This window comes from Camelina sativa, chromosome 7, assembly GCF_030686135.1.
Source record: "Camelina sativa cultivar CO46 ecotype springtype chromosome 7, ASM3068613v1".
Classification (NCBI taxonomy): Eukaryota; Viridiplantae; Streptophyta; class Magnoliopsida; order Brassicales; family Brassicaceae; genus Camelina; species Camelina sativa.
Genome location: NC_141886.1, coordinates 3,956,547 through 3,982,534, shown reverse-complemented (window position 1 = coordinate 3,982,534; position 25,988 = coordinate 3,956,547). Strand labels below are relative to the sequence as shown.

The 25,988-nt window shown below is 37.4% G+C and overlaps 6 protein-coding genes, 1 long non-coding RNA gene and 1 pseudogene across 10 annotated transcripts; 3 read left to right on the top strand and 5 right to left on the bottom strand.

Annotated features, from left to right (window-relative positions):
- Positions 1–139: 139 nt before the first annotated feature.
- On the top strand, positions 140–1,541 carry LOC104704290 (equilibrative nucleotide transporter 1 pseudogene; annotated as a pseudogene).
- Positions 1,542–1,647: 106 nt separating this feature from the next.
- LOC104700251 (small ribosomal subunit protein eS12y) lies at positions 1,648–3,060 on the bottom strand. The gene is made up of 5 exons (XM_010415733.3): positions 2,952–3,060; positions 2,744–2,796; positions 2,194–2,491; positions 2,044–2,109; positions 1,648–1,928 (listed from the first exon to the last, which is right to left on the bottom strand). The coding sequence occupies exons 2-5, from the start codon at positions 2,749–2,751 to the stop codon at positions 1,869–1,871; spliced, it is 432 nt and encodes a 143-aa protein (XP_010414035.1). The 5' UTR covers positions 2,752–2,796; positions 2,952–3,060; the 3' UTR covers positions 1,648–1,868.
- Positions 3,061–3,286: 226 nt separating this feature from the next.
- LOC147940813 (uncharacterized) lies at positions 3,287–9,314 on the bottom strand. 2 transcript variants are annotated; one of them, XR_015561004.1, is made up of 6 exons: positions 9,080–9,314; positions 8,446–8,915; positions 8,270–8,359; positions 7,879–8,173; positions 4,157–4,234; positions 3,287–4,060 (listed from the first exon to the last, which is right to left on the bottom strand). It is a non-coding gene; the product is annotated as an uncharacterized LOC147940813 (long non-coding RNA). The 2 variants fall into 2 exon arrangements; XR_015561005.1 differs by having other exon boundaries at positions 8,436–8,915; positions 9,080–9,313.
- Positions 9,315–9,851: 537 nt separating this feature from the next.
- Positions 9,852–10,713, bottom strand: LOC104700249 (putative CCR4-associated factor 1 homolog 7). Its single transcript, XM_087456856.1, has one exon. It carries the CDS (start codon positions 10,711–10,713, stop codon positions 9,886–9,888), a length of 828 nt encoding a protein of 275 aa, XP_087312982.1. The 3' UTR covers positions 9,852–9,885.
- Positions 9,852–13,401, bottom strand: LOC104700248 (transcription factor Pur-alpha 1). 3 transcript variants are annotated; one of them, XR_015561000.1, is made up of 8 exons: positions 13,234–13,340; positions 12,853–13,185; positions 12,697–12,744; positions 12,407–12,547; positions 12,071–12,313; positions 11,539–11,975; positions 10,974–11,321; positions 9,852–10,824 (listed from the first exon to the last, which is right to left on the bottom strand). XR_015561000.1 is itself a non-coding variant. In XM_010415731.3 (5 exons), exons 1-5 carry the CDS (start codon positions 13,387–13,389, stop codon positions 11,823–11,825), a joined length of 1,122 nt encoding a protein of 373 aa, XP_010414033.2. In that variant the 5' UTR covers positions 13,390–13,401; the 3' UTR covers positions 11,499–11,822. The 3 variants fall into 3 exon arrangements, 1 of the variants encoding a protein (XP_010414033.2); XR_015561001.1 differs by having other exon boundaries at positions 12,853–13,378; XM_010415731.3 differs by lacking the exons at positions 9,852–10,824; positions 10,974–11,321 and having other exon boundaries at positions 11,499–11,975; positions 12,853–13,401.
- Positions 13,402–15,444: 2,043 nt separating this feature from the next.
- On the top strand, positions 15,445–17,061 carry LOC104704289 (lactoylglutathione lyase). The gene is made up of 4 exons (XM_087456854.1): positions 15,445–15,759; positions 16,170–16,403; positions 16,563–16,638; positions 16,877–17,061. Exons 1-4 carry the CDS (start codon positions 15,691–15,693, stop codon positions 16,906–16,908), a joined length of 411 nt encoding a protein of 136 aa, XP_087312980.1. The 5' UTR covers positions 15,445–15,690; the 3' UTR covers positions 16,909–17,061.
- Positions 17,062–19,263: 2,202 nt separating this feature from the next.
- On the top strand, positions 19,264–20,303 carry LOC104700247 (transcription repressor OFP16-like). The gene has a single exon (XM_010415730.3). The coding sequence runs from the start codon at positions 19,392–19,394 to the stop codon at positions 20,130–20,132; it is 741 nt and encodes a 246-aa protein (XP_010414032.2). The 5' UTR covers positions 19,264–19,391; the 3' UTR covers positions 20,133–20,303.
- Positions 20,304–23,391: 3,088 nt separating this feature from the next.
- LOC104700245 (heat shock 70 kDa protein 8) lies at positions 23,392–25,988 on the bottom strand. Its single transcript, XM_010415729.3, has 2 exons — positions 25,712–25,988; positions 23,392–25,289 (listed from the first exon to the last, which is right to left on the bottom strand). Exon 2 carries the CDS (start codon positions 25,284–25,286, stop codon positions 23,595–23,597), a length of 1,692 nt encoding a protein of 563 aa, XP_010414031.2. The 5' UTR covers positions 25,287–25,289; positions 25,712–25,988; the 3' UTR covers positions 23,392–23,594.

Below are 25,988 nucleotides of genomic sequence, written 5' to 3'. Positions count from 1 at the left end.
GTTTGGTTACACTTAAAGAAGTGTGGTAATTAAGATGTACACATGTAGTCAACACACAAAAGCGTTACAAAAACATATATAACAGTTACAAAAAATTTATGTATAACTCGAACTCGAACTTATATACCACACCCCTCAATTCAAGTCTAACTCGAACTTACACTAGAATCCCCAATAGTTTGAAAATATTATCTCATCTTCCCCCACAGTAGGCGCCAAAAAAATACATTTCTCGAAACGTATTCTAATGGAACACGAAGACCCTCTTCTTGTGATCATCCCCAAAACACCAACTGATTCATACAACTTGGCTTACATCATCTTCTTCACTCTTGGTCTCGGCTCTCTTCTTCCATGGAACGCAATCATCTCCGCCGTCGATTACTTCTCCTACCTTTCCCCTTCCACCGCCGTCGATCGGATCTTCGCCGTTGTCTACATGCTCTCCGGTCTCCTTTCTCTTCTTGTTATCGTCGTCTTCTTTGCGCAAAAGAGACATGCAAGCTTTAGAATCAATTTTGGTCTCTCCATCTTCATCACCGGCTTGATAATCATCCCTGTTCTTGATCTTGTCTACGTTAAGGGCCAGATCGGTCTCTACGCAGGTTTTGATGTTACCTCCGTCGTCGCTGCCTTCTCCGGTCTCGCTGATAGTTTTATGCAGGGTGGTCTTTTTGGTGTCGCTGGTGAATTGCCTGAGAGGTATATGCAAGCTGTTGTCGCTGGCACTGCTGCTTCTGGTGTGCTTGCTTCAGTGTTGAGAATCTTAGCTACAGCTATGTATCCTCAAAACCCTGATGGGTTAAGAAAAAGTGCAAATCTTTACTTTAGTGTGGGAATTGTTGTGATGGTGAAATGTGTTGTGCTCTACAACATAGCACAAACACTTCCTGTGATCAAATACTACAATGAGGTTAAGACTAAGGCGATAAACGAAGAGAAGAGACTAAAGAAAGGTTCTTTAACCGGATCTGAGTGGAGAAAGACTCTTTGGGGAATTGTCAAAAGTGTCAAATCTTATGGCTTTGGGATCATTCTCATATACGTTGTGACACTCTCGATATTTCCAGGATTCATCACTGAGGATGTTCATTCTGAGAGTCTCAAAGATTGGTACCCTGTTCTACTCATTGCAGCTTACAATGTGTTTGATTTAGTTGGGAAATGTCTGACCGCTGTGGTCATGCCCGAGGATGAGAGGATCGCGGTTGGCGGCTGTGTTGCGAGGCTGATGTTTTACCCTCTCTTTTGGGGTTGCTTGCATGGTCCGTTGTTTCTGAGGACTGAGATCCTGTAATGGTATTGACATGCTTACTGGGATTAACTAACGGATACTTGATAAGCGTTTTGATGATTCTAGCTCCTAAAGCGGTGCCACTGCAACATGCAGAAGCTGCTGGTACTGTCAATACGCTCTTCTTGGTTATTGGTCTGGCTTCAGGGTCTGTCTTGGCTTGGTTCTGGTTCATCTGAATTTATTAATCCATATACTATCATGTATCGTTATCGTTTATGTTATTTAAGTATTGGGTTTTGATGGAGAGTAAAGTGCAAGCATGCAATCAAATCAATGGAAAAGAAGGTAAAGATCTATTGCATTGTATAGCAGAAACATACGCAAATCTTATGTAGAAGACTAGAAGAATCTTTAAAAGGAGCAAAACAATAAATTGATAATGAGCAAGCTGAAATTGATAAAACCTACATAACATCAAAACTTCATGTTCCAAAACAAATCTCAAGACCTGTCCACTACTGAGTATTAAATATCAAAAACAGAGAACAAAAGAGGAAAAAGAAGAGTGGCCACAAGTAAAAAATGCGCTCCTTTTGGGGTAAAAGCATCTGAGACTTGACCTTTGCTTGATTTAGTTAGATTCAATATGCTTCTTGACGATGTTTAGGGCAGTTGTCTCCTCACCGTAATCCTGTAATACAAAACCGCACACATAAATCATCAGTACACAAGCCAAAGACATTGTATGTATTTTGAAGTTCCCATGATTCATGGATTAGTAGAGAATGTAAAACAGACTCTGTTACCTTGATTACAAGACATGAGCAACCAACAACCTTCCTAGCATTGCCCTCTGAGTCAATCTTGCAAAGCTGTAAGCACATTCAAAATTTAAGACTAGAACGAGAGGAACCAAAACATTCTTTAAGAGAGAGAATTTAACCAAGAGAACTTACACCAGCCCATTCACCGAGGGTTTTGGCACTTGGAACTGTAAGCAAGTTGATGTTGTGGTCAGCGCAAAGAGCTTTCACCAGCTTGACATAATCGGGCTGGTTGCAGTCCTCAGCCAAAACACAGAGCTGAGCAACACGCTTCTCAATAAGCTTAGCACTTTCATGGAGACCACGAACAACACCACCATAAGCACAAGATTTCCTGACTGTCAACTGCACTGCAGTCATCAAATCCATGTCCTCTGGGATGGCAGCTGCCTCAGCAACCGGAGGAACAACTGGAGCAACAGCCTCATCACTGTGAAATGATGAAAAAGTATAATACTTTTATCAATTCTTCGTATTAAACATCAAGAACTGTAAAGCTCTAACACTAACCAATCTACATTTTTATGTAAATCAATCCCTAACAAGAAAGTTTAAAGATTTGAGTCACATAGCAAAGCATATCATCTACATCTAGTCTACCTATAACTAAAACCTATACACTCTAATGTAAAACTAAATGTAGTGAGAATCCAATACAGCTGCATCGCAAGAGAAAGCTTACCCTGACATATTGACTCTTTGAATTGGCTTTAAGAACAAAGAGAAGCAAAAGATCTGCCAAGAAAATTAAGCAAATTAGTCTCAATAAGCACATAAATCAAAAGAATTATGGGGAAGGGTTTGTAACATATAAAGTTGGACAAATCATGTACATAATAAACACAGATCAATTCAATAGAGGAACAGAGCAAAAGAGTACAGAGACTAACCTTAGAAAGGGAGGCTGCAACGAAGAGTTAGAGACGAAGCCAAAATTGAGTAGCGAGTTATATATATTAGGGTTTTACAAACCCTGCTGAAATGGCAGATTTGTCGATACTGGGCCGTTTTGATGGGCTTTACACTGGGCCATTCCTTAAATTTTGGTCCGCTTAGAAACGTCGCCGTGTCTAGTCAACTATGAGATCACTATATGTCTATATCAAACCATAACTCGGATGTGTGATTCTCTAAATTTAATTACTTGTTCAAACGACCTTATATGATGTATATATTAATCTAAAACCAACTAAATGAGTCTAATTAATAGAGAACATTAATTAAGTGACATATCAAATGGTGATACTCAAACCCCAATCAAGTTTAACCTTCCAACATTTGGGTGTTGTAGCCAATACAACATTCAAGCAAAGCGTTGTAAAATACATAAAAGAAGAAGCAAACGTAGCGCACACACACACTCAATTTTGTCTTCCATGAAAACTAAACTAACCATTGATGACAACACCTAATCCAAACAAAACACCAGAATATTTCTCCATAGAACCAATGAAGAAAACCTCCTGCACCTTCCTCAATGTACATGACGTCAACAAGCTGTCTGATCCGACCTGGTGAGAAGTCCCAACTCTCTCCACATCGAGCAGCTCAGCCAAATAGTTGAGATCTCTATAAACACCGTTGCAGAACTTCATCCAAGTGTTTGACGTCGTAAACTCTAGGGAAATACAAACTGATACTCTCAAAGAACCCTGATTGCGTCTCTGGAAGATTCCGACAAGTGAGTAGCTTGAGCAAGTACCCGACATCGTATCCGCCGTGGAATGTAACCCAATGGACGCTTTCGTTCAACACAGTCCCAGAGGACATCATAAGCTTGGCGAATTCTTTGGGATCTATACCGGTTTGGTTGTTGTCGAAAACGATTATGGGTTTATGGACTGGTGGACTTAAAACCGTGAATGGGTCATTGCTATGTTAAGCCCAATAAGAAAAGTCGGTTTTCTGGATGAAGTGGTCCTCACTTGTACGAACACATGTCTCTATTTCCTGTCGAGTAGCAGATCACGACAAGCTCCGGCGTGCAGCTCAAGGGAGTCTGTTACAGGGTAAAATGGGAATTGACAGAGGTGACAAAGAGGTTTTAAAGAGGGGACAAGCAAACAAAAAGAGTAAGACAACAAAAGAGAGTTACCTTTTGTGCAGAGAAAGTTTGAGAGGTCTAAGCCTTGGGAACTCGTAAATCCTTTGTCTCTTTACTTCTTGTTCGAACCTGCAAACAAACAAAAACATAGATTAAGTAATAGACCAAAGATGAGTTGAACGAAGTTACAACAAATGGTATCAGAGCTTCGGGTTGCAGCTCAAGCGTGTCTAAGGTACTAAATCGAAGAAAGGTGCGAACTTTGTGGGTTTTTTGGGTAGTAGATCTATAAGGGCTTGTAGATCGGTAGCTCATGGGTTTGTAGTGGAAGTTATTTACTTAGTTATCTGGTAGAAGAACTAGGTGAGTATGGAACCCACTCAAGGAAGGTTTGAAGTAGAAAAGTTTGATGGGGAAGGAGATTTTGCTTTGTGGAAACACAAGATTCAGGCTCAGTTAGAGATTTTGGGACTCGAATCTGCTTTGTTACCAGCCTCAGCGTTTGTAAAAGCTGGAGATGCTAAGGACAACGTTAAGGAAGGGGAAGATGATAAACAAGCAGAAGAGCGAGTTAAGTCCGATCCAAAGTGGCTTGACAAGGATCGGAGGGTGAGAAATCTCTTTAGCATGAGCATTCACGATATTGTTCTGAGAAAGGTCATGAAGGAACCTACAGCATACGACATGTGGAATGCACTGGAATCTGAGTATCAAGTTAAGACACTACCTCACAGGTTTTACTTGAAGCAAAGGTTTTACAGCTTCAAGATGGATAGTTCAAAGAATCTGGACAAGAACCTAGACGTGTTTAACAAGCTGATATCAGATTTGTCGAGTGTGCATGTTGAGACGAATGACGAGGATCATGCAGCAATTCTCATGAACAGCTTGCCGAAGCAGTTTGAAGGTCTAGTTCACACTCTCAAATACAGCAGCGGAAGAAACACTATCACTAAGAAGGAGTTATCAGGGGAGCTTACTCTATTGAGTTGGAGCTAAAGGATAAAGGAATATACAGGGTGCAGTCAGAGAGTGAAGGGTTGGTCATTCAGGCAAGAGGAAGAACATAAAAGAAGGGTAAAGGAAAACATAATAACAATCGGTCTAAGTCTAGACCTAAAGGCAGGGAGTGTTGGATATGTGGAGAAGAAGGACACTTTAAAAAGGATTGCCCAAAGAAGAAGCAATCATCAAACAATAGCAAACACGAGGTTGTGGAAGCTAGTGTCGCAAAAGCTGAATGGGCAGAACCTGTGATGCTATCAGTCTCGGTGAATGTTGCTAGAGAAGGATGGATTCTGGATTCAGCATGTTCATACCATCTGACATTCAGAAAAGACTTGATGTTTGATGTGGAAGAAATCGATGGAGGAAGAATCCTAATGGGAAATGATTCCTACTGTGAAGTAACAACGATTGAGAAGATAAAGATTGTTAATTACAACAACACATCAGTTGTATTAACACATGTCAGGTACTCAGCAACAGCTAGGAGAAACTTGATCTCTCTGGGACAATTAGAAACACTTGGATGTTGGTTTCAATCAAGGAACTTCAGAATGCAAGTATTCTATAAAGAAAGAGAAGTGTTGGCTGGTGACTACAAAGACACTCTTTACTTCCTAGATGGTAAACCTGAGGTGGAGCAGGCTAATGCGGTTGTCAAGTCAGTGAATACAACCGACTTGTGGCACAGTAGATTGGGCCATTTGAGTGCAAGAGGACTACAACAGCTAGTCAGGAAGGAGTTAATAAGCTCAAGCACGTTTAAAGAATTTAAGCAGTGTGAATGTTGCATTCTCGGAAAGGCTCACAGGAAATCATTCAAGACAGGAACTCATACATCCAAAGAACCATTGGAGTATGTCCATTCAGATTTGTGGGGTTCTCCTAATGTCACTCCAAGCTTGTCAAAGTGCCAATACTATATGTCATTTGTTGATGATTTCTCAAGAAAAGTGTGGGTCTATTTTCTTAAGACTAAGGATGAAGCTTATGAAAGGTTTGTTGAGTGGAAGACAGTCACTGAGAATCAGTGTGGAAAGAAGTTGAAAGCCTTAAGGACGGATAATGGTCTTGAATACTACAACAAGACCTTTGATGACCATTGTAAGCTTCATGGTATCCTAAGGCACAAGACGCGTCCTTACAACCCTCAACAAAACGGAGTCGCTGAGAGGTTAAACAGGACCATACTGGAGAAACTAAGAAGTCTCTTAATCGAGACTGGATTGGGTGAATCCTTCTGGGCTGAAGCTACATCTACTGTGGTGTATATGATCAATCGAACACCATCTACACCACTAAATTTTGAAATTCCAGAAAAAGTCTGGTCTGGGAAAGAACCAGATTATTCACACATGAGGAGGTTTGTGTGTCTAGTCTATTACCATGTTGATCAAGGGAAGCTCAAGCCTAGAGCTAAGAAAGGAGTCTTCATGGGTTACCCTCACGGTGTGAAAGGATACAGAATTTGGAGTCTTGAGGATAAGAAATGCATTGTCAGCTGTGACACTATTTTCTGTGAAGATATTTTCTACAAAGATATTGGACAACAGTCTACTGAACTAGACAAGATATCGGATCCTAAAGGCAAAAAGAAAGTTACTTTCGAACTTCCTGAGGATGACAATGTTGGTGAATCAAGTACTACAGGAGAAAGTTCTGGTGAAGGTGGAGCTACGCAGGTTTCTGATCAAGAAGAGGAAGAAGAAGACTCGGATGAAGAGTATGATTACCAAGTCTCAAGTTCACCTCTAGATAACTACCTACTGGCAAGAGATAGAATAAGAATAAACGTCAAAAGGCCAAGTAGGTATATTGAGGCTGACATAACTGCTTATGCTCTAAGTGCTGCGGAACTAATGGATGATGATGAGCCCAACACTTATCTAGAAGCTATCAGTGGACCGTACAAAGAGCAATGGATAGAAGCAATGAAAGAGGAGATGGAATTTCATAAGAAGAATCACACTTGGAAATCTATTTCAAGATCTGAGAAGCAAAGAACAGTCGGTTGCAAGTGGGTATTCAAGTTCAAACCAGGGATTCCAGGGGTTGAGAATCCTAGGTTCAAAGCAAGGTTAGTTGCTAAATGGTTCTCGTAGATTGAGGGAGTTGATTATCATGAGGTTTTTTGACCAGTGGTTAAACATGTCACTATAAGGCTGTTTTTATCAATGGTAGTGGATCGTGATATGGAGTTGGAACAGTTAGATGTGAAAACTGCTTTCTTACATGGAAGGTTAGATGAAAGGATACTAATGGAACCGCCAGAGGGTTTTTCAGAGGGTGATAATGAGGTGTGCTTATTATAGAGATCTCTGTATGGGTTAAAACAATCTCCAAGACAGTGGAATTTGAGGTTTTATCAGTTTATGAAGTCACAAGGGTATTCAAGAAGTCAATTTGATACGTGTGTGTACTTCAGATGTTACCAGGAGGATTGTTTTGTGTATCTACTACTCTACGTGGATGAATGCTGGTTGCTGCTGAGGATATGTCAGATATTGTCAAACTAAAGACAGTCCTAAGCAGTGAATTCAAAATGAAAGACCTAGGAGCAGCAAATATAATACTAGGCACGGACATTTCAAGGGACAGAAGCAAATGTGTATTGAAGTTGTCACAACAAGCTTATTTGGAAACGGTCCTAAAGAGATTTAGAATGGACAATTCTACACCAGTTCAAACACCTTTCGGTTGTCACTTTAAGCTATGCAATACTAAGGATAAAGATAAAGCTGAGACTGAAGCCAGGATGAAAAACGTACCTTACTCCAGTGCTGTTGGGAGGATTGGATCCGGCAGGTTAATGTCGGGGAAGGAGTAGAGACGGTAAAGTCTTTCAGGTTAAAATCCAAACCAAAATCGAGGTGGAGAATGTCGAAAACGATTATGGGTTTATGGACTGGTGGACTTAAAACCGTGAATGGGCCACTAATGTGTTAAGCCCAATAAAAAAAGTCGGTTTTCTGGATGAAGTGGTCCTCACTTGTACGAACACAGGTCTCTGTTTCCTGTCGATTAGCAGATCATGACAAGCTCTGGCGTGCGGCTCAAGGGAGTCTGTTACAGGGTAAAATGGAAATTGACAGAAGTGACAAAGAGGTTTTAAAGAGGGGACAAGCAAGCAGAAAGAGTAAGACAACAAAAGAGAGTTACCTTTTGTGCAGAGAGAGTTTGAGAGGTTTTTGGGGTTTTAGTGAGAGTTCTTCGTCATCTTCCATCTTTCTTCTTAAGGGTTTAATCTTTCTGCAAGGGTGAGTGATTCTTTATTGTAATATGTTCTTTGTTCATAGTGGAATCTCTAGTGAGCGGTCAAACTCACCGAGACGTACCTTGGCTGGTCTAAGCCTTGAGAACTCGTAAATCCTATGTCTCTTTACTTCTTGTTCGAACCTGCAAACAACAAACACAAACATAGATTAAGTAATAGACCAAAGATGAGTTGAACGAAGTTACAACAGTTGTTTTCAGCGACGTCGCGGATATTGAACTGCCAGATACAGTATTTGTCAGTCCCACAAGTTGGGAGGTTTCCATTCTCGTCGGAGAGAGTGAGTCCGAGCTGAAGCATTTCGACATTGTTGACGTTCGTTTTTAGGGTTTCGTAGTTGTACTCGGTTAGGGTTTCGAAAGTTCCTAACACGATTCCTGGAAAATCGTCGTCGGCTGGTGGTCTACACACCATTCCGACGAACGGGAAATCATCCACGGCTTCTCGAATCAGACACATCTCTGATTCTAGATTGTCCGTACACACCTCACGGATTTGAATCGAGTCTTTCTTCGCAAACAACGACATGATCTGCAATCGATGCAGCAAATAAAGAAATCAAATCACTAATTAAAGATCTAAAAACCTCCTCTAAGTTAAAACACTAATAAACATTATCGATATAGCTAGCTCATCATGATCTAGAATCCACAGAAAAATTCATATATAAACGAGGAACTCGGGATATTTCAAACCTTGATTGGTGATTCTAGAAAACAAGGCAGCGATTGATGTTAGGGTTGAATTTAGAAATGATGAAATTATATGAAAGTCTAATTAAGATAGCTTAAAATTAATCTCAGCCCTCCAAATCTTTGTTCCTTATATCAACGATGGAGTAGAGAAGATGAAAAAGGCTTCAGCTTTATTCGACGCTGTTTCTTTCTTACTCTCCAAGGAGCAGCAGCCGCCGCAACGTCATCATTTCCTTTCCCTTTTCTCTTCACGCGCGTTTTTTGTTCTGTGTGCAAAACTGTTGTTTGTCGTTTTGCTGAGACTTGTGATGGGCTTTGTGTACCGACTTCCATAATGGGCTTAATTGAGATACTTGTGGTTGGTAGGCAGGCTCGTATGATATGTTGCACTTCTTTCTTGTACATTTTGTTTCTTTTCATTTGGGTCAAAATCTAGATGATTCCTTATTTACCTCTAAATTTTCCTTTACTAATTTATTTGTTCCTATATGAAAATGATACATTATATGATTTTATAATTCTACACAATGATGAAAAAGATATATTCTGAAACTAATATATATTTTCTTATAAATTACTACTAGCTATTGCTATGTTTTTTCATATGACTGAGTGATGTTATCTTTAAATAAATAGGAGGAGAGCATAACACCAAACCAAAATTTCGATTGTAGTTCTTGACATCTGTGATCATATATACTACTATGCTTCTTCAAGCAACCTAATATGTGATGTAATGATATTAAACCACTAAAATGAATCGATAAAGAACTGTTGAAAACTTTGATTCTTTTTTTATTGTTAAATCAATGAACAATCTGACCATTCTCAACACCTAAACCATACAAAACACCAGAATACTTCTCCATGGAACCAATGAAGAAATTCTCCTGAAGCTTCCTGAATGTACACGACGTCAACAAGCTATCCGAACCCGCCTGGTGACATATCCCAACTCTCTCAACTTCTAACAGCTCAGCCAATTTGTTCAGACCTCCATGAAGACTGTTACAGAACTTCATCAAGTGTTTGATATCGTAAACCCTCGGGAAATACACATTAATCATCTCAAAGAACCCCGTCTGCGTCTCAGGCAGATCCTGACACGTCAGTAGCTTCAGCAAGTACCCGAAATCGTACCCGCTGTGGAACGTAACCCAGTGGACGTTCTCATTCAGCACAATCCCTGAAGACATGAGAAGCTCGGCGAAACGTTCCGAATCGATCCCCATCTGGTTGTTTTTAGCGAAATCGATGCCTGATTGACGAAGAAGCTCGATGGAATCGGTGGCGAAAATGTCGGACTCGAGGTCGAATTCGCGGAAATTGAACTGCCAGATGCAGTATTTGCTGTCGGCACCACAGGTTGGGAGGTTACCTTTCTCGTCGGAGAAAGTGAGACCGAGCTGAATCATCTTGAGGATGTTGACGTTCGTTTTAAGCGTCTCGTAGTGGTACTCTGTGTTGGTTTTGAATGATCCGACTGGTCTACACACGATTCCTGGGAACTCTGTGTCCATCGCTACGAATGGGAAATCGTCGACGACTTCTCGGATTAGAGCCATTTCTGATTCGAGGTTGTCGTTCCATACTTCACGGATTTGAATCGAATCGTCCTTCAGAAACAGCGACATGATGATAATGATGATGAAGGTGATGATGATGATGATGGATGGATCCGAGTCAATAACTTAAGGAGCATCTGGGATCTTAGAGTACGATCTGATCTGGTTTCATCATCAGATCTGCGAAATCGATTCAACAACAAAAGAAATGAATCACCAAAGATTCCAAAAAACCTTTCTGATTAGATAAATCTCGAACACGATTCAACTAACGAAAACACAATAAATATATTACAAAAAGGATAAGTTTAAGTCGGTTGTGTTCGAACCTTGTAATGAAGCGAAGTAGATAGATGTTTCGAGAGAAGACGGCGATTTGTTCAGGCTAGGGTTTCAGAGCATGTGGTGGTTTATTGAACAAGAGGATATATAAATCACCGACAAAATAGTTTTTTTTTTTTTTTCCCTCTCTCTCTCTGTTTGACTGTGTCTGAACTCTGAACTCTGAACTCTGAACTCTGAAGCTACTCTTTTTTATTTGTCATAATTTTTGTTTGGCGTAATCACTAATCAGTAATGTGGCATTTCATTATCGGTTGACCTGGTATTGTAAAAGCGGTTAAAAAGCAAATATGTTTTGACCAAAGCGTGCTTAGTACTGGCCACTTCTCTAAGACCTACAAAAAAATAGCATTCATATGATAAGAACTTACACTTCAATTTTTTTTACCACTGGCACTCTGGCAGTAAGCCCAAACATATATAAACCCCAATATTCTTTTACAATTTAAATGCATCAAGCCGTCAAGATATACACCCAATGACCCAAACTGAACATAAAAAAAATAAAGAAGAAGAAGAAGAAGAAGTTAAACAGAACAGAAGCAAACTCACAATTGTTTAAACTGTTTCTAAGAGGAAGGAGAGAGAGAGAGAGAGAGACAAATGGTGGATAAATTTCAGCTTATTCCCCAGTTGCTGACTCCAGAGTTATCTGTGCTATTAAGCCAGATGAGATGATGATCCTGCTGAATTATTTTTTTACAGGGATGTGAAGGGGGCGAGAAATTACTGTGAAACTATTGCACACCGCGAGCGATTAAGACAAGCTACTTTGAAGTAGCCAGATTCAAATGATTAGAAGATCGAGAATTCCATCCTCTAAAAAGAATCAATACTTATCTCTGAGGAGGGTCAACTGTCCTGACATTAGCACCTGTCATACCTTCAATCTTATCTTTGGTGATCTCCACAAAGTGACCTATTACTTGGTGAAACTGCTTAAGACCCGATAATGGTAGAATGATGGAGGACCTGTCAGCACCGGCCACCTATATATTTTCACGTATTCAGAAACAAATGCGTAAGGCTTATAAACCACAACAAACTCAAGCTCTCAAAAAAGTTAAACAGCAAAGAGTTTTACCTCAGATATCCTAAGGAAATGTCCCCTGTTATTGTTCCCAAGATCAAAGAAGAACCGTTTCTGGTCAGCTCTGATTACTTTAGAAACATTAGTCATTCCCGTTTCATCCTGGTTTGGCGAATCAGTTGCTCGATCCACAGTGTGCTCCGAAGAAGATGGCTGCTGGCTACCATGGCCAGGTATAAATCCAGCTCCAACATCATCTGATAGTCCAACCAGATGTTCCTGTCCATCAGAAGGTTTCTGTGTCCAAAAACGAAGAGAAAAATGAGAGACTAAATAAAACAGAGAGCTTAGTTAAACGGTTCCAACAAACAAAACACAACCAAAGGAGACCTGATTTGGCATAGCGAAAAGTCCAGATGCTTCATGAATCTCAGCCAAGATATTCCTGAAAGCTGCCCATCCTTCATCAGGAGAGTTTCCAGCTGGAACAATAATGGTACTTCGATTTCTACTAACTGATGCTTCTGACACCTACCAAACCACACCACAAACCCCCCCATTAGAACAGAACACTCCTAAAACATAGTCACAATACCAAAATGCTAACAACACTACTAAACATATAAACTCTAAAATCCCTAAAACTTCAAATTCAAGAAACTCAACAAAGAAATCGATACCTTCAAGAAACGTCCCCTTCTGTTCTCACCGATGTCGAAGTAGAACACCTGATAACAAAAGCAAAGCAGGACAACAGAGAGAGTAATAAAAAAGAAGTCAACGACTGTGTGCACAGAGAGGATAGGAGAGGAGAGTGATGATAAAAGTGACAAGACCTTGGAATCAAGCTGCAACTCTTTGCTAAAAAGCTCATGTTCCTCGGAATCGACGTAGTAATTGAAGAGATCGAGGAACCAAGAGATGCCAGAGGAAGGAACGATGATGGTTGACCTCGTCGCCGACGTCTTCTCCGATATCTTCAGATACCTTCCGCGAGGATTCTCCTTGAGATCAAAATAGAAAAGCTTATGCTCAACCTGCAACGTCTTGCTCACCAATTCAACATCGCTCCCTCCTCCTCCGGCTGTGGCTCTTCCGCCTTCAGCTCCTCCGCCACCGCCAGAATTAGCTTCCATGTCAATCTTCAATTGATCGATCGGAGTAGAAATCTCCGGTGAATTGAATTCTCTTGTCTTCTTCACTGGAGGAGTTGAAATGGACGTCTGATCTGAAGAGGTAAAGCAAGTGCGATTGGAGGTGAGGTGAGAAAGAGAGAGAGACAGATAGAGAGAGACAGAGAAAATAAGGTTTAATACCGCATGTTTCAAACCGGTTACATTCGTTTGGTTCGAATTTTTCTGATTGGTCGACATTAAGCAACCAAATGATTTGTTTTTTCTGGATAAAAATAACTGCAATTATAGGGAGTATTATTTTACTTTTTTCTCTCACTAATTACTGTGAAAAATCTATACTATTAAAGTTAGAAGTATTCATGGACTTTTGCATCATAACTTTATTTTGATAATTTTTAAATAAAAAAATTAGTATTCAATAATTATTCATATATTGATATTATTATTTGTGGAAAAAAATGTGGAAAAAAACATTGATATATCGTCGAAATAAAATTCTCTAACCTTTCAAATTAAGTTGGATATACACGGGTCATTTAACACCCGACAAGTTGACCTGATTTTCTCTTCAAATATTTACCGTTGATTATCAAAAACGAAATTAAATCTTGGCCATTGATTTTTTAAATGGTTTTAATTTAAACCATATATTTTGATTTCCAAATCTTTACAAATTTGCTTGATTGCCAAAATTTAATTAACTGCAAATCTAAAACAATCTTATGAAATAATTCTGCCTAAATCTTAATTGTTTATAATATTTATTGAGGAAAACATATACATCAGAATTAAATAAAGAAAATGTTTAAATACATAATAAATCAAATTTAAAACAATCTTATGAGATAATTCTGCCTAAATTTTAATCGTTTATAATATTTATTGAGGAAAACATATACATCATAATTAAATAAAGAAAACGTTTAAATACATAATAAATCAAATCTAAATTTCTGATTCTTTATAAATATTTTAGGAAAAAATGAAAAAATGAAAAAAAAAAAAAAAACAAGAAAAGAAAATTACAGTTAATATTTGTGTATATTTTTCCTCACAGTTTTAGAAACAAATAAATGAATCCAGTTAAATTTTGAAAACAATTAAATTAAATTATTTTAATAGGTAGTAAAGTATTCATTATAGCCTTAATAATATAAAGTTGATTAATATATAAAATATGTGAAATTAATAAAAATCAATTCAAATTTATTTTAATGGATATAGAAAATATATCTAAAATCAACTTATTTGTAAATACTCTCTAAAAAGATATGCCAAAAATATCTTTAAAAAGATCTTATGTAACTAATATATATTGTAATCGTAAATGAAAATAATATATGTTTATGAAAATAAACTATTTCATGGATTACATTTGTTGTTTAAGAAAAAATATAAAAAATCATTATTAAAAAACAAAGAAATTTCAATTTATATTTGTATTTATAAATAGTAATTACCCTAAAATAAGTATTTAAAACTCTAAATTTCAATAATGACAATTGGTTGACTATATTGTATTACTATATATTTATGCAAAACTGAATATTAATAAGTAGCTTTTAATTTATTTACTATGAACAAATCTTCTATTGCAGAAGGAAATAAATTATATGTCCAAAAATCTGAGAAAAACACAAAATTTAGTTATGTTCTTATCCAAAATTTTTAGACGATAAAAAGTGTCTAATAGTTAATTATTTAAAAGAGAACAGTTATGAGACATAAAAAAAATTTACGGGTAGGGACGAGATGAAACAAGACGAAAAAGGACAAGACGGGATGGGACGAGATGTATTTGCCATTCTAAAATAGTTATGTGTAGATTATATATGTACAATAGTCCAAAATAAAACCAAATTAAAATCTGATATATATATTTAACACCTATAAGCATACCACTATCGTTTAAAATTGCAAAACGATCATTGTATATCTATTACCGTGCAAAAAAATAACGATGTTTAAACAATATACTTATCTAAATATGTTTTAAGATTTACTATGTAAGTAAATCAAAACATACTACTTAGCACTATTTAAAATTTCTAAATTATAAAAAACACATAAATCAAAATATTTTATGCATTCAGAATATACATAAATTAATTCTAATATGTGTCATTCAGAATATCACCTATACCATGTAAACCTATGATTAACAGAAAAGAAGTGAAAAACGCTGCCACAAAAAAAAAAAATCAGATTTGGTTTAATTGTTTTTCTTTCAAACGGTTTAAATTGTGTCTTTTTTGTTTAATACGTCAATCTTTTGGTTAATCTGTTTTAGTTGATTTTAGAACAATTAAGGAATACTTTTTCTTTACTGACTGGTCAAAACCGATCGGCTCAATCGTCTCGTTTGTGTTAAACCGAATCGGGTGCCACGTGGTTCATATGATCTGCGTAAAAACATGATGACTGCTCTATTACTTTTACTAATTTTTTAAAGTCGACCACTTTTTGTTTATGTCCGCAAATTGTAAACTTCTGCTTCTGAGTTCTTCTTCTTGATTAGCTACATTTTTCGAACCGAACATGGCGAGTCTTGGCCATATAGCCAGAGAATCATCGAACATCACACGCCTGGCCCAGTTTTACAAAGAGGTAAGTAAACCACACCTAATGATGAATCCACTCCTTTTTATCTCTCTTCTTCTCTATCAGCGGATCCTTCGAATTCTCTGTTCTTGATTTGTGTTGTTACCAATTCGATAAAAACGAAAACCTTTGATTTTAAATCTATCGATTATACATCTGCACTAGAATCTAGGATTTGTATATTGGCCTTGTCTTTAGAGATTTCTCTTGTGGCTGTGTGTTCTTCCTCTGTTCACTTATCTCGTTTCTAATTACTGTTGAGAGTGTCTACATTTGTAAAAGAAATACTAATTTGACATTTACTGACATCATCGTGCAGTGTTTGTAACCTCAATCCTTCTGGTCAAGTTAGTGTTTCATTCGTTTTTGTTGTATCCCTTCCTCTTGTTCTGAAATCAATGGATTGTAATTTTCAGATATTTGGATTTGAGGAGATAGAAAGCCCTGATTTTGGAGACCTAAAGGTCATATGGCTAAACTTACCAGGTGCTTTTGCAATGCACATCATCCATAGAAACCATTCAACAAACCTTCCAGAAAGTCCTTACAGTGCCACCTCCTCTGCGGTTAAGGATCCTAGCCATCTCCCAATGGGTCACCATATCTGCTTCTCTGTCTCCAACTTCGACTCTTTCCTTCACTCTCTCAAGGTCTTCTTTCTTTGCATTTGCTTTTTGTCTCTTCTACATGACCTTTGATTATACAGAACCAGTAGTACTGGTCGAAATGAACATGGAATTGGTACCAAGATTGTTGTAGTTATTCCCTTGAGTCTTTCATTTATCTTCTCTCGTCCTTGCATGATGTAGGAGAAGGGGATAGAAACTTTTCAGAAGACTCTTCCTGATGGAAAAGTCAAGCAAGTTTTCTTCTTTGATCCAGATGGTAATTACTTTTGACTCTTCTTTACTCATAAGCCGGCTTAATAACTATAAGTTAGATATTTGTTACTCTTCTTGTTGTTATTCAGAACAAGCATTCCAACAAGTTGCATTTACAATTCTTGTATATATGCTTTAGTAACTCACTCAACCGATGCGGAACAGGGTATTCTTGGATTGTCTTTGGCGTTCATGTATGTTTCAAGTTTCAACTAACAGATTCTGCCGTCAATTTTTTGCAGGAAACGGATTAGAGGTAGCAAGTCGATCTTGAGCCTTGAACCTGAAATATGCATGTGGTGGTATCACTTAAATAAAAGTATGAATAATCAGTTTGTTTGGAACCGGATAATTAACACTGCATATGTAAACTCTCACTCATGCCTAGGTTTTTTTTGTGAATGAAAAATATGTGCCTTTTTATGTCTAGGTTTGATGTTAACTATTGACAACTTATGCTTCAACGCTCATGTCATGTGCCTTGAATGTTGGATTTATATAGGCATTAATGAGCTTTTCTTGTCTAGTAGTTCTCATGTCCCTATAACAACACCGAGGAGATTGAGCTATTTAATAGAAAGAGAGAGAGAAAGAGACCCAACTAAGAACAACCATACATTCATAACTCTTTTAAGATATTTTTCTTTTGTGATGAGTCCCATAAAATGTGGGTTTCATATAGCCTAACTCTCCCGGTTCAGGCCGGATAAAAACTTGTTACACGTATCATTTCTAACTGCGGGTTAATTTGTATTGCCGTAGAGCTTGATTGAATCACACCTAAAAGCCTAAAAATGGAGGCTAAACTAGAGTTGGTTAGATCAGAGTAGGGTCTAATACTGAGCTGATCCGAATTGGTCATTTACAACATCCATAAGTGTAGAAGACTAATGACCCCCAAAAAAAAAAAGTAAAATAGGGAAAATATGTCTCAATATCCCAGTCTAAACAAAATAGGCATCAATTTGTGGGACTAAGTTGTTGTCTCATAGACCAACATGACATTGGGCATAATGGTCTTAAGGCATCGCAAGGCAAACATTCCATAACTTACCATAATATTGCCAATATGTGTGATAGTCTCAAGACACACATCTACATCTTTTGATCCATCACTCGCCGTTTTTGTGGTTCGTATTTGGTTATGGAATATTGGACGAATCATGAGTAGCTTGAGTAACAACAAATATGATAGCTCTATCTTCTGTTGTGGCCCGCATATATTTATCCATATGAAAGATGAGTTCGAATCTTTCTTTCTTTTTCTTTATCTTCTCTCTAGTGCTGGATAACTACGCAAAGTGGTACCACCGGTCCATGGTAGTCTTGGCAACATGGTAGCTAGGCATTGCATTTCGGGGGTTATCCAATCTTACCTGTGAGTGATTCCATACTTGCCAGTCTGAAAAATTACAAGCAAAAAATAGTCATTAATTGATTAGTGACTTCCTTTTTTACAAAAAGCTTCAAATTTATAGTCACTAATTAGTACTTGTAACCAACTCATCTAGTGAAGTGTATTCACAAAAATATGAATTGACGGCAACGAAAAAATCGATTATGGGAATTTACAAATCAGATATGTATCAATTGGATATTTGGATATGGATGTATAAATTAGCCATAAAGAGAACTATAATTTTAAAATTCATCAAAAATAAAATTATATAAAACCGTATGAAATGATTCAGAATTAAGAAACATGGTCTCTTGGTCTGAATGATCTGCACCCGATTTGACACCAAATTATCAACAGATCTTGAGCCCTTTATGTATTAAAAAGTGGGCAGACTTGGTAATATTCACTGTTAGCTAAAATATATTAGGTTAAAAATAAAAATAAAATTTGACCGACGACTGATGCTGGTTGGTCGGACCAGTGAAACCTCGACCTGACCTTGTGAATCGGACCGGTGGACCAAAACCAGGACCAAAAAGCAGGACCACACTAGGGGCCAGGGGGGAGAGTATGCGTACTTGAACTAACGTCTTTTGGCTTAACGTCATGATGAGTAGACCAATCTAGGTGGTGTGGTGGATTCTACTGCATTACTTTTCCTCCTCGTGAGCTCTCTCTCTCTCTCTCTATTCTGTAATTGCAAAGGACAATCATTCTTCGTGTTTTGCAATTTTCGTAACTCTGACAAACTAATATGTTTATATGCTGAATAAACCAAAATTAATAAAACAACATTCACGTATAAAGAAAATACGTACCAGTACCACCCCATGTTATAAATTCAGCTTTGTACGTCGGTGTTCAGAAAGAAAAAAGTAAATAAATACAAAATTAGAAAGTATCTAACCAAAAGAAAGAATAAAAACTAAAAAACGTAAATATCTGGTTTTCACATTCACTCCAAAGTACAACACCCTTTTAGAGTATCTTTAAAAAAATCTAATTTGTAAACGTTTCATCACAAATGTAAATTAATTAAGGAGCCTAATAACTGCAGTTAGTAACACAAGCATGCATGTTTTGTTGATTGGTGAACATATATAGTCAACGTTCAGACTCTTGGTACTAGTACGAGCAATTAGTAGTAACTCATTTGTTAATTAACAAAATTTTATTTAGTGAAATTGTAAATTACACGAGTACCCTTATTAGTTATTATAAACGTTTTATGAAACATGTGATGTTGTGTAATATATATGCTACAAAATAAGCCAACATATCCATTTTGCTCGAAACATTTATTCTCACTTTAATTCCCTCACACATCTCTCTCTTCTCTCTTTTCTCTCTCTCAAAAAATGCCAAAAATATTGTGGAAAAGCCTCCATCTTTGCTTCCCGTCAAATCTCACCAAATGCTATTCTTCGCCGTGTATTCCTCCGACGTCCTCTGGCGAACATGACGGTTCCGACCTTCCCGGCCGTCCCTCCATTGTTCTTCTCAACAACTTCAACCTCCTTTACCACCATGACGACAACCACAATCGTGTCGTTGACTTACCTTCCTCCTCAACCACCACCACTACTACTCAGGCCGCCACCTCTTCCTCCTCCAGGTCATCATATGAATCTGATATCTCTCCGGATGTATCAGCCGCTTTCGCTTCTCGTCGCTTCTTCTTCTCTTCTCCAGGCCGGTCCAATGCAATCACCGACTCACCCGAGACCCGGTCAAGAGGATCCTCTGAGAATTACGATAATGCCGCTATCACGTCGACAAAGAAGAAGAAGAATAAGTGTTACAATACTGCCGTGACTACTACTACTACTACGAGGCTTATAAGAGGAGGAACGGCCGTGACGCAAAACGTGTACTCACCGGATCCATTAACTGACTTCCGGCGATCAATGCAAGAGATGATTGACGCCGCCATACACGCCGGAGAACTTAGCCGTGATCCGGAAGACGGTTACGATTTCTTGGATGAGCTGCTACTCACTTATCTATCCTTAAATCCAGCCGACACACACAAGTACGTCATCAGGGCTTTCTCCGACATATTGGTCTCACTCTTGTCTAAAGAACGCCGGATATGCTGACGTGGCGGCTACCGCCGGGATAAATGACGCCCGTGTAATGAATAACTATTAGTTCAGTAAACCTAACTTTTTTTTTTCCATAACCCGTAAGAAATACTGACAACTTTATATTTTGTATGTTTTTATTTAAATAATTGAATGATGAAAAGGATACAAGAAATTTGAGATAAATGTTAATTTTTTTTGAGATAATTCATATATTTGGTTGGATATTGTCGAAACTAGTTTTTGGTTTTCTAGTAAAAAAAAATAAAAACGTTAATATGAACCGCACAATATAGCTAGCAGACCGGGATATCAAAACTGGTCCACTACCATGATCGAGTGAAATGAAATAAACACATGTTTTTGTGTTTGCAATAACTATTGGCAAAAAAAAAAAAAGCATTAAAACCTGGAAGTGAATTTCTAATGATGTAGATAAATCTTGTTCGGATCGTACAAGAAACAATTTGAGTAAAGAATAAGTTTTGTAATTGTTAAACTAACGAATTAACAAATAAATCAAAGCTAAATACGTCCAAAAAACTTTATGTGAAGAGTTAAAATTGAACTTGGTTTGATCAATGAAGAATAAAGGTTTGAGTAGACAACAAAATCACCAAGGCACAATGCTTGAGGCATCGAGAAACTCTCTATAGTTGCTTATATTATATCAAGGCATGAATCCTGTTATTAAATATTACTATGAATATCCATGCATACTTTAATAAAGTGGCATATATATGTAGTTAATGTTTCTACAAGATATAAAGTAAAACTTTGCTTTCTGTAAAATATATAAAAACCAAAATATATTCACGATTACGTACTACATCATATGACATTTATACTTCTTCTGTAGAGTATAGAAGATAAGAAGATCAAATTTTCTTTTTATCATAAATATTTGAAAATAAAAATGCATGGATGTATCGTTAAGAAAACAAAAGGAATGCCACTTTTCTTGCTTGTATTGTTTCTGTACAAATTGTATTAAAGTAATATTGTCTGTACATCAATTATAAATATAGAGGATCTATTTTAATTTTATAATTTTTGCTTCTTTCCATTAGATTTACACGTAACACAATGTGAGACAAAACAAAATAATTGAGAATCCTAAGAGACGGATGTTGGAAGGTCCTCTCGACCAAATAAACGATAAAAATTGTGGTTAATACTAATTTATAAGGAGGGTCTAATTTATAAACAACAAAGTATCAAAAAAGATAGTTGGTTTAGGTGAAAAAGTAAGACTATGCCATTTGTCTTATTCACTAAAGAAAACAAAACTAGCCTCTATACCCGCTCAACAGCAATTTGTGAAACCAGACTCACAATTAAGAGGATGATAAACTTAAATATACAGTGGAAATATTTTTTATTTGTTAACACTTTGAACAATTAAGATGATATACACGTAATACGTATATGATTAAGTTAATAATCTTTTGTTTTGGGAAGACAATCAGTGTTCTTTTGCAATGAAAAGGCATGCTTTCTATTATTGCATGGGATGTGCATATGATTTTATCTCAGACTTGTAGAAATGTGTGTATATATATATATATATATATATATATATGGGTTTATTTGCAACCAAATTTGACTATGATGTTATATTGAAACTAAAAGAAATGGGTGTTGTTATACCGCCGTATGTAATAACTAACTATGATTTGCATAAATTAACGACTCAAAAACGACTATAGTAATAAGCAATCTTAATTATACTTTTCGAGTTGGTAAATTGGTGCCTGGTTTTCTGCCGCTTGTCTCCAACTCTGCCCAACCACTAGGTTGAGATAATGATAGATCATGTTTACGTTTTTTTATTACATTTTGTTTGTTAAATTTAGAGTCTATGTCACTATATATGTGTATGTGTGTGAGAGAGAAATCAAATTTTGGGTCAAACGTACAGTAGAGTTCCATATGTTCAATGCGTTGCGAATTTAAGGTCATTTATATAGGAAACGATCTGTCAACTACCTCACTGTTTCAAACGAAATCACAAAAAGGAATCCGAGAAGAAACAAAACGCATGTCTTAAATCGAAGAAAATTTGTGATTGCTTATAATCTTATATGATTGTATGTATCCACAACAAGATATGAGATATTCAACATGTCAATACAAAACATGTCGTATTACGACGAGTTAAGAGTCTTAAGATGGTTTAAAGAAGGTGTGTTCAAAAAAAGAAAAAAAAAAAAAAAGATGGTTTAAAGAAAAAAATAGTAGATATGGATCCATGATTTTTCGGCAATGTTATACAATTGCTTTGACTCCAATAACTTAAAAGTTCCACACCTACCTAAATATAGGTCAATCTCAAGATATGAGATCACTATCGAGACGGAACAAAAAAAGTTAGATACACATGAACTGGATTTAGATTTCTCTTACCTATCTATCAATTAAAAGTCTTATGACTTTTATGATATTTGTTACTAATACAATTGTCAACATTCTAAACACTTATGCTGTGAGTATTTCGGCTGTTACTGTTTTATGTTCATTTAAATTCAATACTACCATAGTACCATCTAAACCTATACATGAAAAATCGGCCATTCCTCGGTAACAAAGGCATTGGTTACTAGTTCAGTTCTTGAGTAAGTGATAAAGTGAGAACATAAGCGATTATGCTGCTTCACAAAGGTTGCATTGCCCACAATAGGCTATGCAATTCCAAGTAATGTGCGGACAACCCTCCTCTCCTCTATCGATGAAGGACTCGGTAAACTTATAGTACCATTCCGAATATGAGCATTGCAGCCACATTGGTTTTACTATCCACCCTATAATTTTGAACTTACTTTTACCAATTGTTAGCCTTGGCCCAATCCTCATATTTCTGTTATTGCGATGTCCATAGTTCCTTTACAGTCACATAAGACGGCCCCATGATTCATGGTAAACAATTCCCTTAAAAAAACAAAAGTGTTCTTCTTCTTTAATTTTTTGTGCAAAAAAGAAAACAAAAGTGTCATCATCATCAGTTTGAAACTTCGAATAAATTAGGGAAATTAAGGAAAACTAATATTTTTATATTAGATGAAAAGAATAAGAAGTTGTCAAAGCTAGAATAGCTCAGCGTGTGGCTGTTAACCACAAGGTCGGAGGTTCAACCCCTCCTTCTAGCGATTCTAATACTCTTTTATGTATTTAGACATCATCATTAGTGTTATAATTTTCTTTTACTTCGTTACAAGTCTCTAGAATTGCATCTTAACCTTTTCAGACATTTGCATATCAAAAACTCAAAAGAAAGTGTCCAAAAACACTGATTTTATTATACAATCTGCAAAGCATTATTACTTATTTACTTACACACATAAACATTGTTTACCACTTCAACAACAAACCCAAAACACACAAACTATGCACTCTTCTCTATACGATCATCATACGAAACATCGTCATATCTTACATCATTTTCTAAAATCTATCACCAACAGCTTTTTATTTCAAATCTTACATCTTCCTCTGAAGAGTAATCAAATCAAGAGTAGATCCATATTTCACATTCAATGCCTGAGCACACCAACCATGTCCATCATCAACCGTTGGCATCCTCACTTCAATCACAGGAACCACTGGACTCGATGATCCCGGCATCAACACAGCTGCAAAAACTCTCAAAGCATTTGAAGCATCGATGTCCATATATACATTGATCTCTGGAACACCTTTAGGTGCCGGTGGAATCCCAACGATCTTGAAATATCCAAGAAGATGATTTTTTTCAACGGTCTCTCCTTCTCCTTCGTATATAATGATCAAAGCTTCCTTCTGGTTGTCCTGAACCGTAGTGAAGAAGAGGTCTTTCCGAGCTGGAACCATCGTGCTACGCGGTATCACGGGTATGAACTTGTTTCCGTTAGCTCTTACTCCAACCGCAAGAGCTGTGGCTTGTATCGTCAAGAGATCTAAGCTCCCAAACGGATCATGAATACCTGAAGTCACCGCACCTTCCAAAGCAGCTCCTCTAACCGCAGCTTCTACAGGATTCACACCTTTGTAAATCTCATCTTTCTTGCATACGTTCTTGAGAATGGTTCTAACTTTTGGGATGTAAGAACAGCCTCCAACCATTATCACATCGTCAATATCACCAACCTCGACTCTCGCATCTCGCAGACACTGCACAACTAGTCTCTCACATTCCTCAAATACATTCTTGTTCACTTCATCAAACTCCACTCTATCAAGAACCTTGGATATCTTGTTACCATTTCCCAAATCCACTTCAATCTGGACATTATCTTGATCCGATAGCCTGTGAATAGCGTCCTGTGTCGCTACACGGAGCAACCCTGAAGCTTCTGCTTCTGGCGGCGCGATATGGCGCATTGTGTTCTGCAAAATATCTTCTCCTCCAATAGGGTTCCCTGCCAAGGCTTTAATCTGTGAAACACCACCAGCAGTTGCAGTAACCGCAACATCGCAGTAACCAGCACCCATATTGAATATAACCGCAAGCCTCTCGCTTCCACTTCCCATGTTATCATGCGTAGTCATCTGCTGTTGTTGCGCATATAGCAACGCCACTGCAGTTGGTTCAGGCATCAGACGAAGAACATGAAGTCCAGCCATAGCGCAAGCTCGTTCAATCCTTGTGAGCTGGAACCTAGAGAACGAAACCGGAACCGTGAGGACTACATTTCTCACAGGCCGTTTCAACTGAGCTTCAGCCATCAGACGTAACTCCACAAGAAAAATAGCTAAGACTTCCTCTGGAGTCGTTGATCTCCAAGCATTGTTAACCAAAGCTGCAATAAACGGTCTGACACCAATGTCAAGAGTTTGAACCAAGAAAGGAAGGTTCTTGCTGGCGTGAACCACAGGATCAGTGTCTACACGACCGATGAGCCGTTTCATGTTGAAGATAGCGGCTCCGGTTAGCATTTCCTGCTCGTGCGCGAGCTGGTTGCTGACACCACCGGCAGGGACTTCGTCTTTGAAAGTGACGAATGATTTGATGAGTTTTTGGTTTCTTGTGTTCCTCAAGATGTGAACTTGAGAGCCGTTCCAAACAGCTATGCTGCATTGTGAAGTACCAATATCGATTCCAACAGCGATTTCGGGTAATGAAGGAGATGATGAAGATTTCTCCTCTCCAGTGTTTTCACTGTCTGATGCTACTGTGTATTCTTGTTCTGCCATTTCCTGCACACACACAAAAAAAAAAAAAAATACAGATTCAAGAATTCAAGGTCTGAACATAAACAATACGATATTTGAAATCAAGAAACTGTTAAGACCGGCTTAAAAGATTCAAGATTCATATTTTTCGAATAGAAAAAAAATAATAATTCAAGATTCATCAAACACAATCAAAGATTTGTCCTTTTGAACCTATAAATAGCGGTTTTATTTTTTCATTTTCATCACTTAACAACTAACATTCAAAAACAATTAACCAAGTAGTAATTCTAACACAGACTAAAAACTAACTGTCAAGTGTTTAGTGGGATTAACTCTCCTACGATTCCGAAATTAAGAAATAAACTAGAATCAAACAAAGATATCAACAATTAGAAAACCTAATAAAGAAAACGTATGAAAAAGAGGAGTCGGGAACAACAAACCTGAGCAAAGGAGAGAACTTTCACAGAAGGGTTTTGGTTGTAGCTGTTGCGGGTTTAGAAGAAATAGGATTCGTCAGTCTTAAGGAAAAAAACAGAGAGTGAAAACAGAGGATAAGAGAAGAAATAGAGGGAGTTTAGAAGGTGCGAGAGAGAGAGGAGATGTAATTTGTGATTTGCTCTTGTCTTCTAGAGTTTGCTAGAGAAAACCTCGGTGCTTTTTTTAGAAAAAAAGAGGAGGGAGTTGATTATTTTTGCCGACCCAAAAATAAAATAAAAC

Coding starts and splice junctions, on each gene's coding strand:
- LOC104700251 (XM_010415733.3), bottom strand. Junction 2,110..2,193: donor CCCTCGGTGAATGGGCTGGT/GTAAGTTCTCTT, acceptor ATGTGCTTACAG/CTTTGCAAGATTGACTCAGA. Junction 1,929..2,043: donor GCTCATGTCTTGTAATCAAG/GTAACAGAGTCT, acceptor TTTGTATTACAG/GATTACGGTGAGGAGACAAC.
- LOC104700249 (XM_087456856.1), bottom strand. CDS start 10,713: ATGTCGCTGTTTCTGAAGGACGATTCGATTCAAATCCGTGAAGTATGG.
- LOC104700248 (XM_010415731.3), bottom strand. CDS start 13,389: ATGTCGACCAATCAGAAAAATTCGAACCAAACGAATGTAACCGGTTTG. Junction 12,314..12,406: donor TTTTCGCTATGCCAAATCAG/GTCTCCTTTGGT, acceptor TTTTGGACACAG/AAACCTTCTGATGGACAGGA. Junction 11,976..12,070: donor ATTTCCTTAGGATATCTGAG/GTAAAACTCTTT, acceptor GAAAATATATAG/GTGGCCGGTGCTGACAGGTC.
- LOC104704289 (XM_087456854.1), top strand. CDS start 15,691: ATGGCGAGTCTTGGCCATATAGCCAGAGAATCATCGAACATCACACGC. Junction 15,760..16,169: donor TGGCCCAGTTTTACAAAGAG/GTAAGTAAACCA, acceptor TGTAATTTTCAG/ATATTTGGATTTGAGGAGAT. Junction 16,639..16,876: donor TTTCTTCTTTGATCCAGATG/GTAATTACTTTT, acceptor AATTTTTTGCAG/GAAACGGATTAGAGGTAGCA.
- LOC104700247 (XM_010415730.3), top strand. CDS start 19,392: ATGCCAAAAATATTGTGGAAAAGCCTCCATCTTTGCTTCCCGTCAAAT.
- LOC104700245 (XM_010415729.3), bottom strand. CDS start 25,286: ATGGCAGAACAAGAATACACAGTAGCATCAGACAGTGAAAACACTGGA.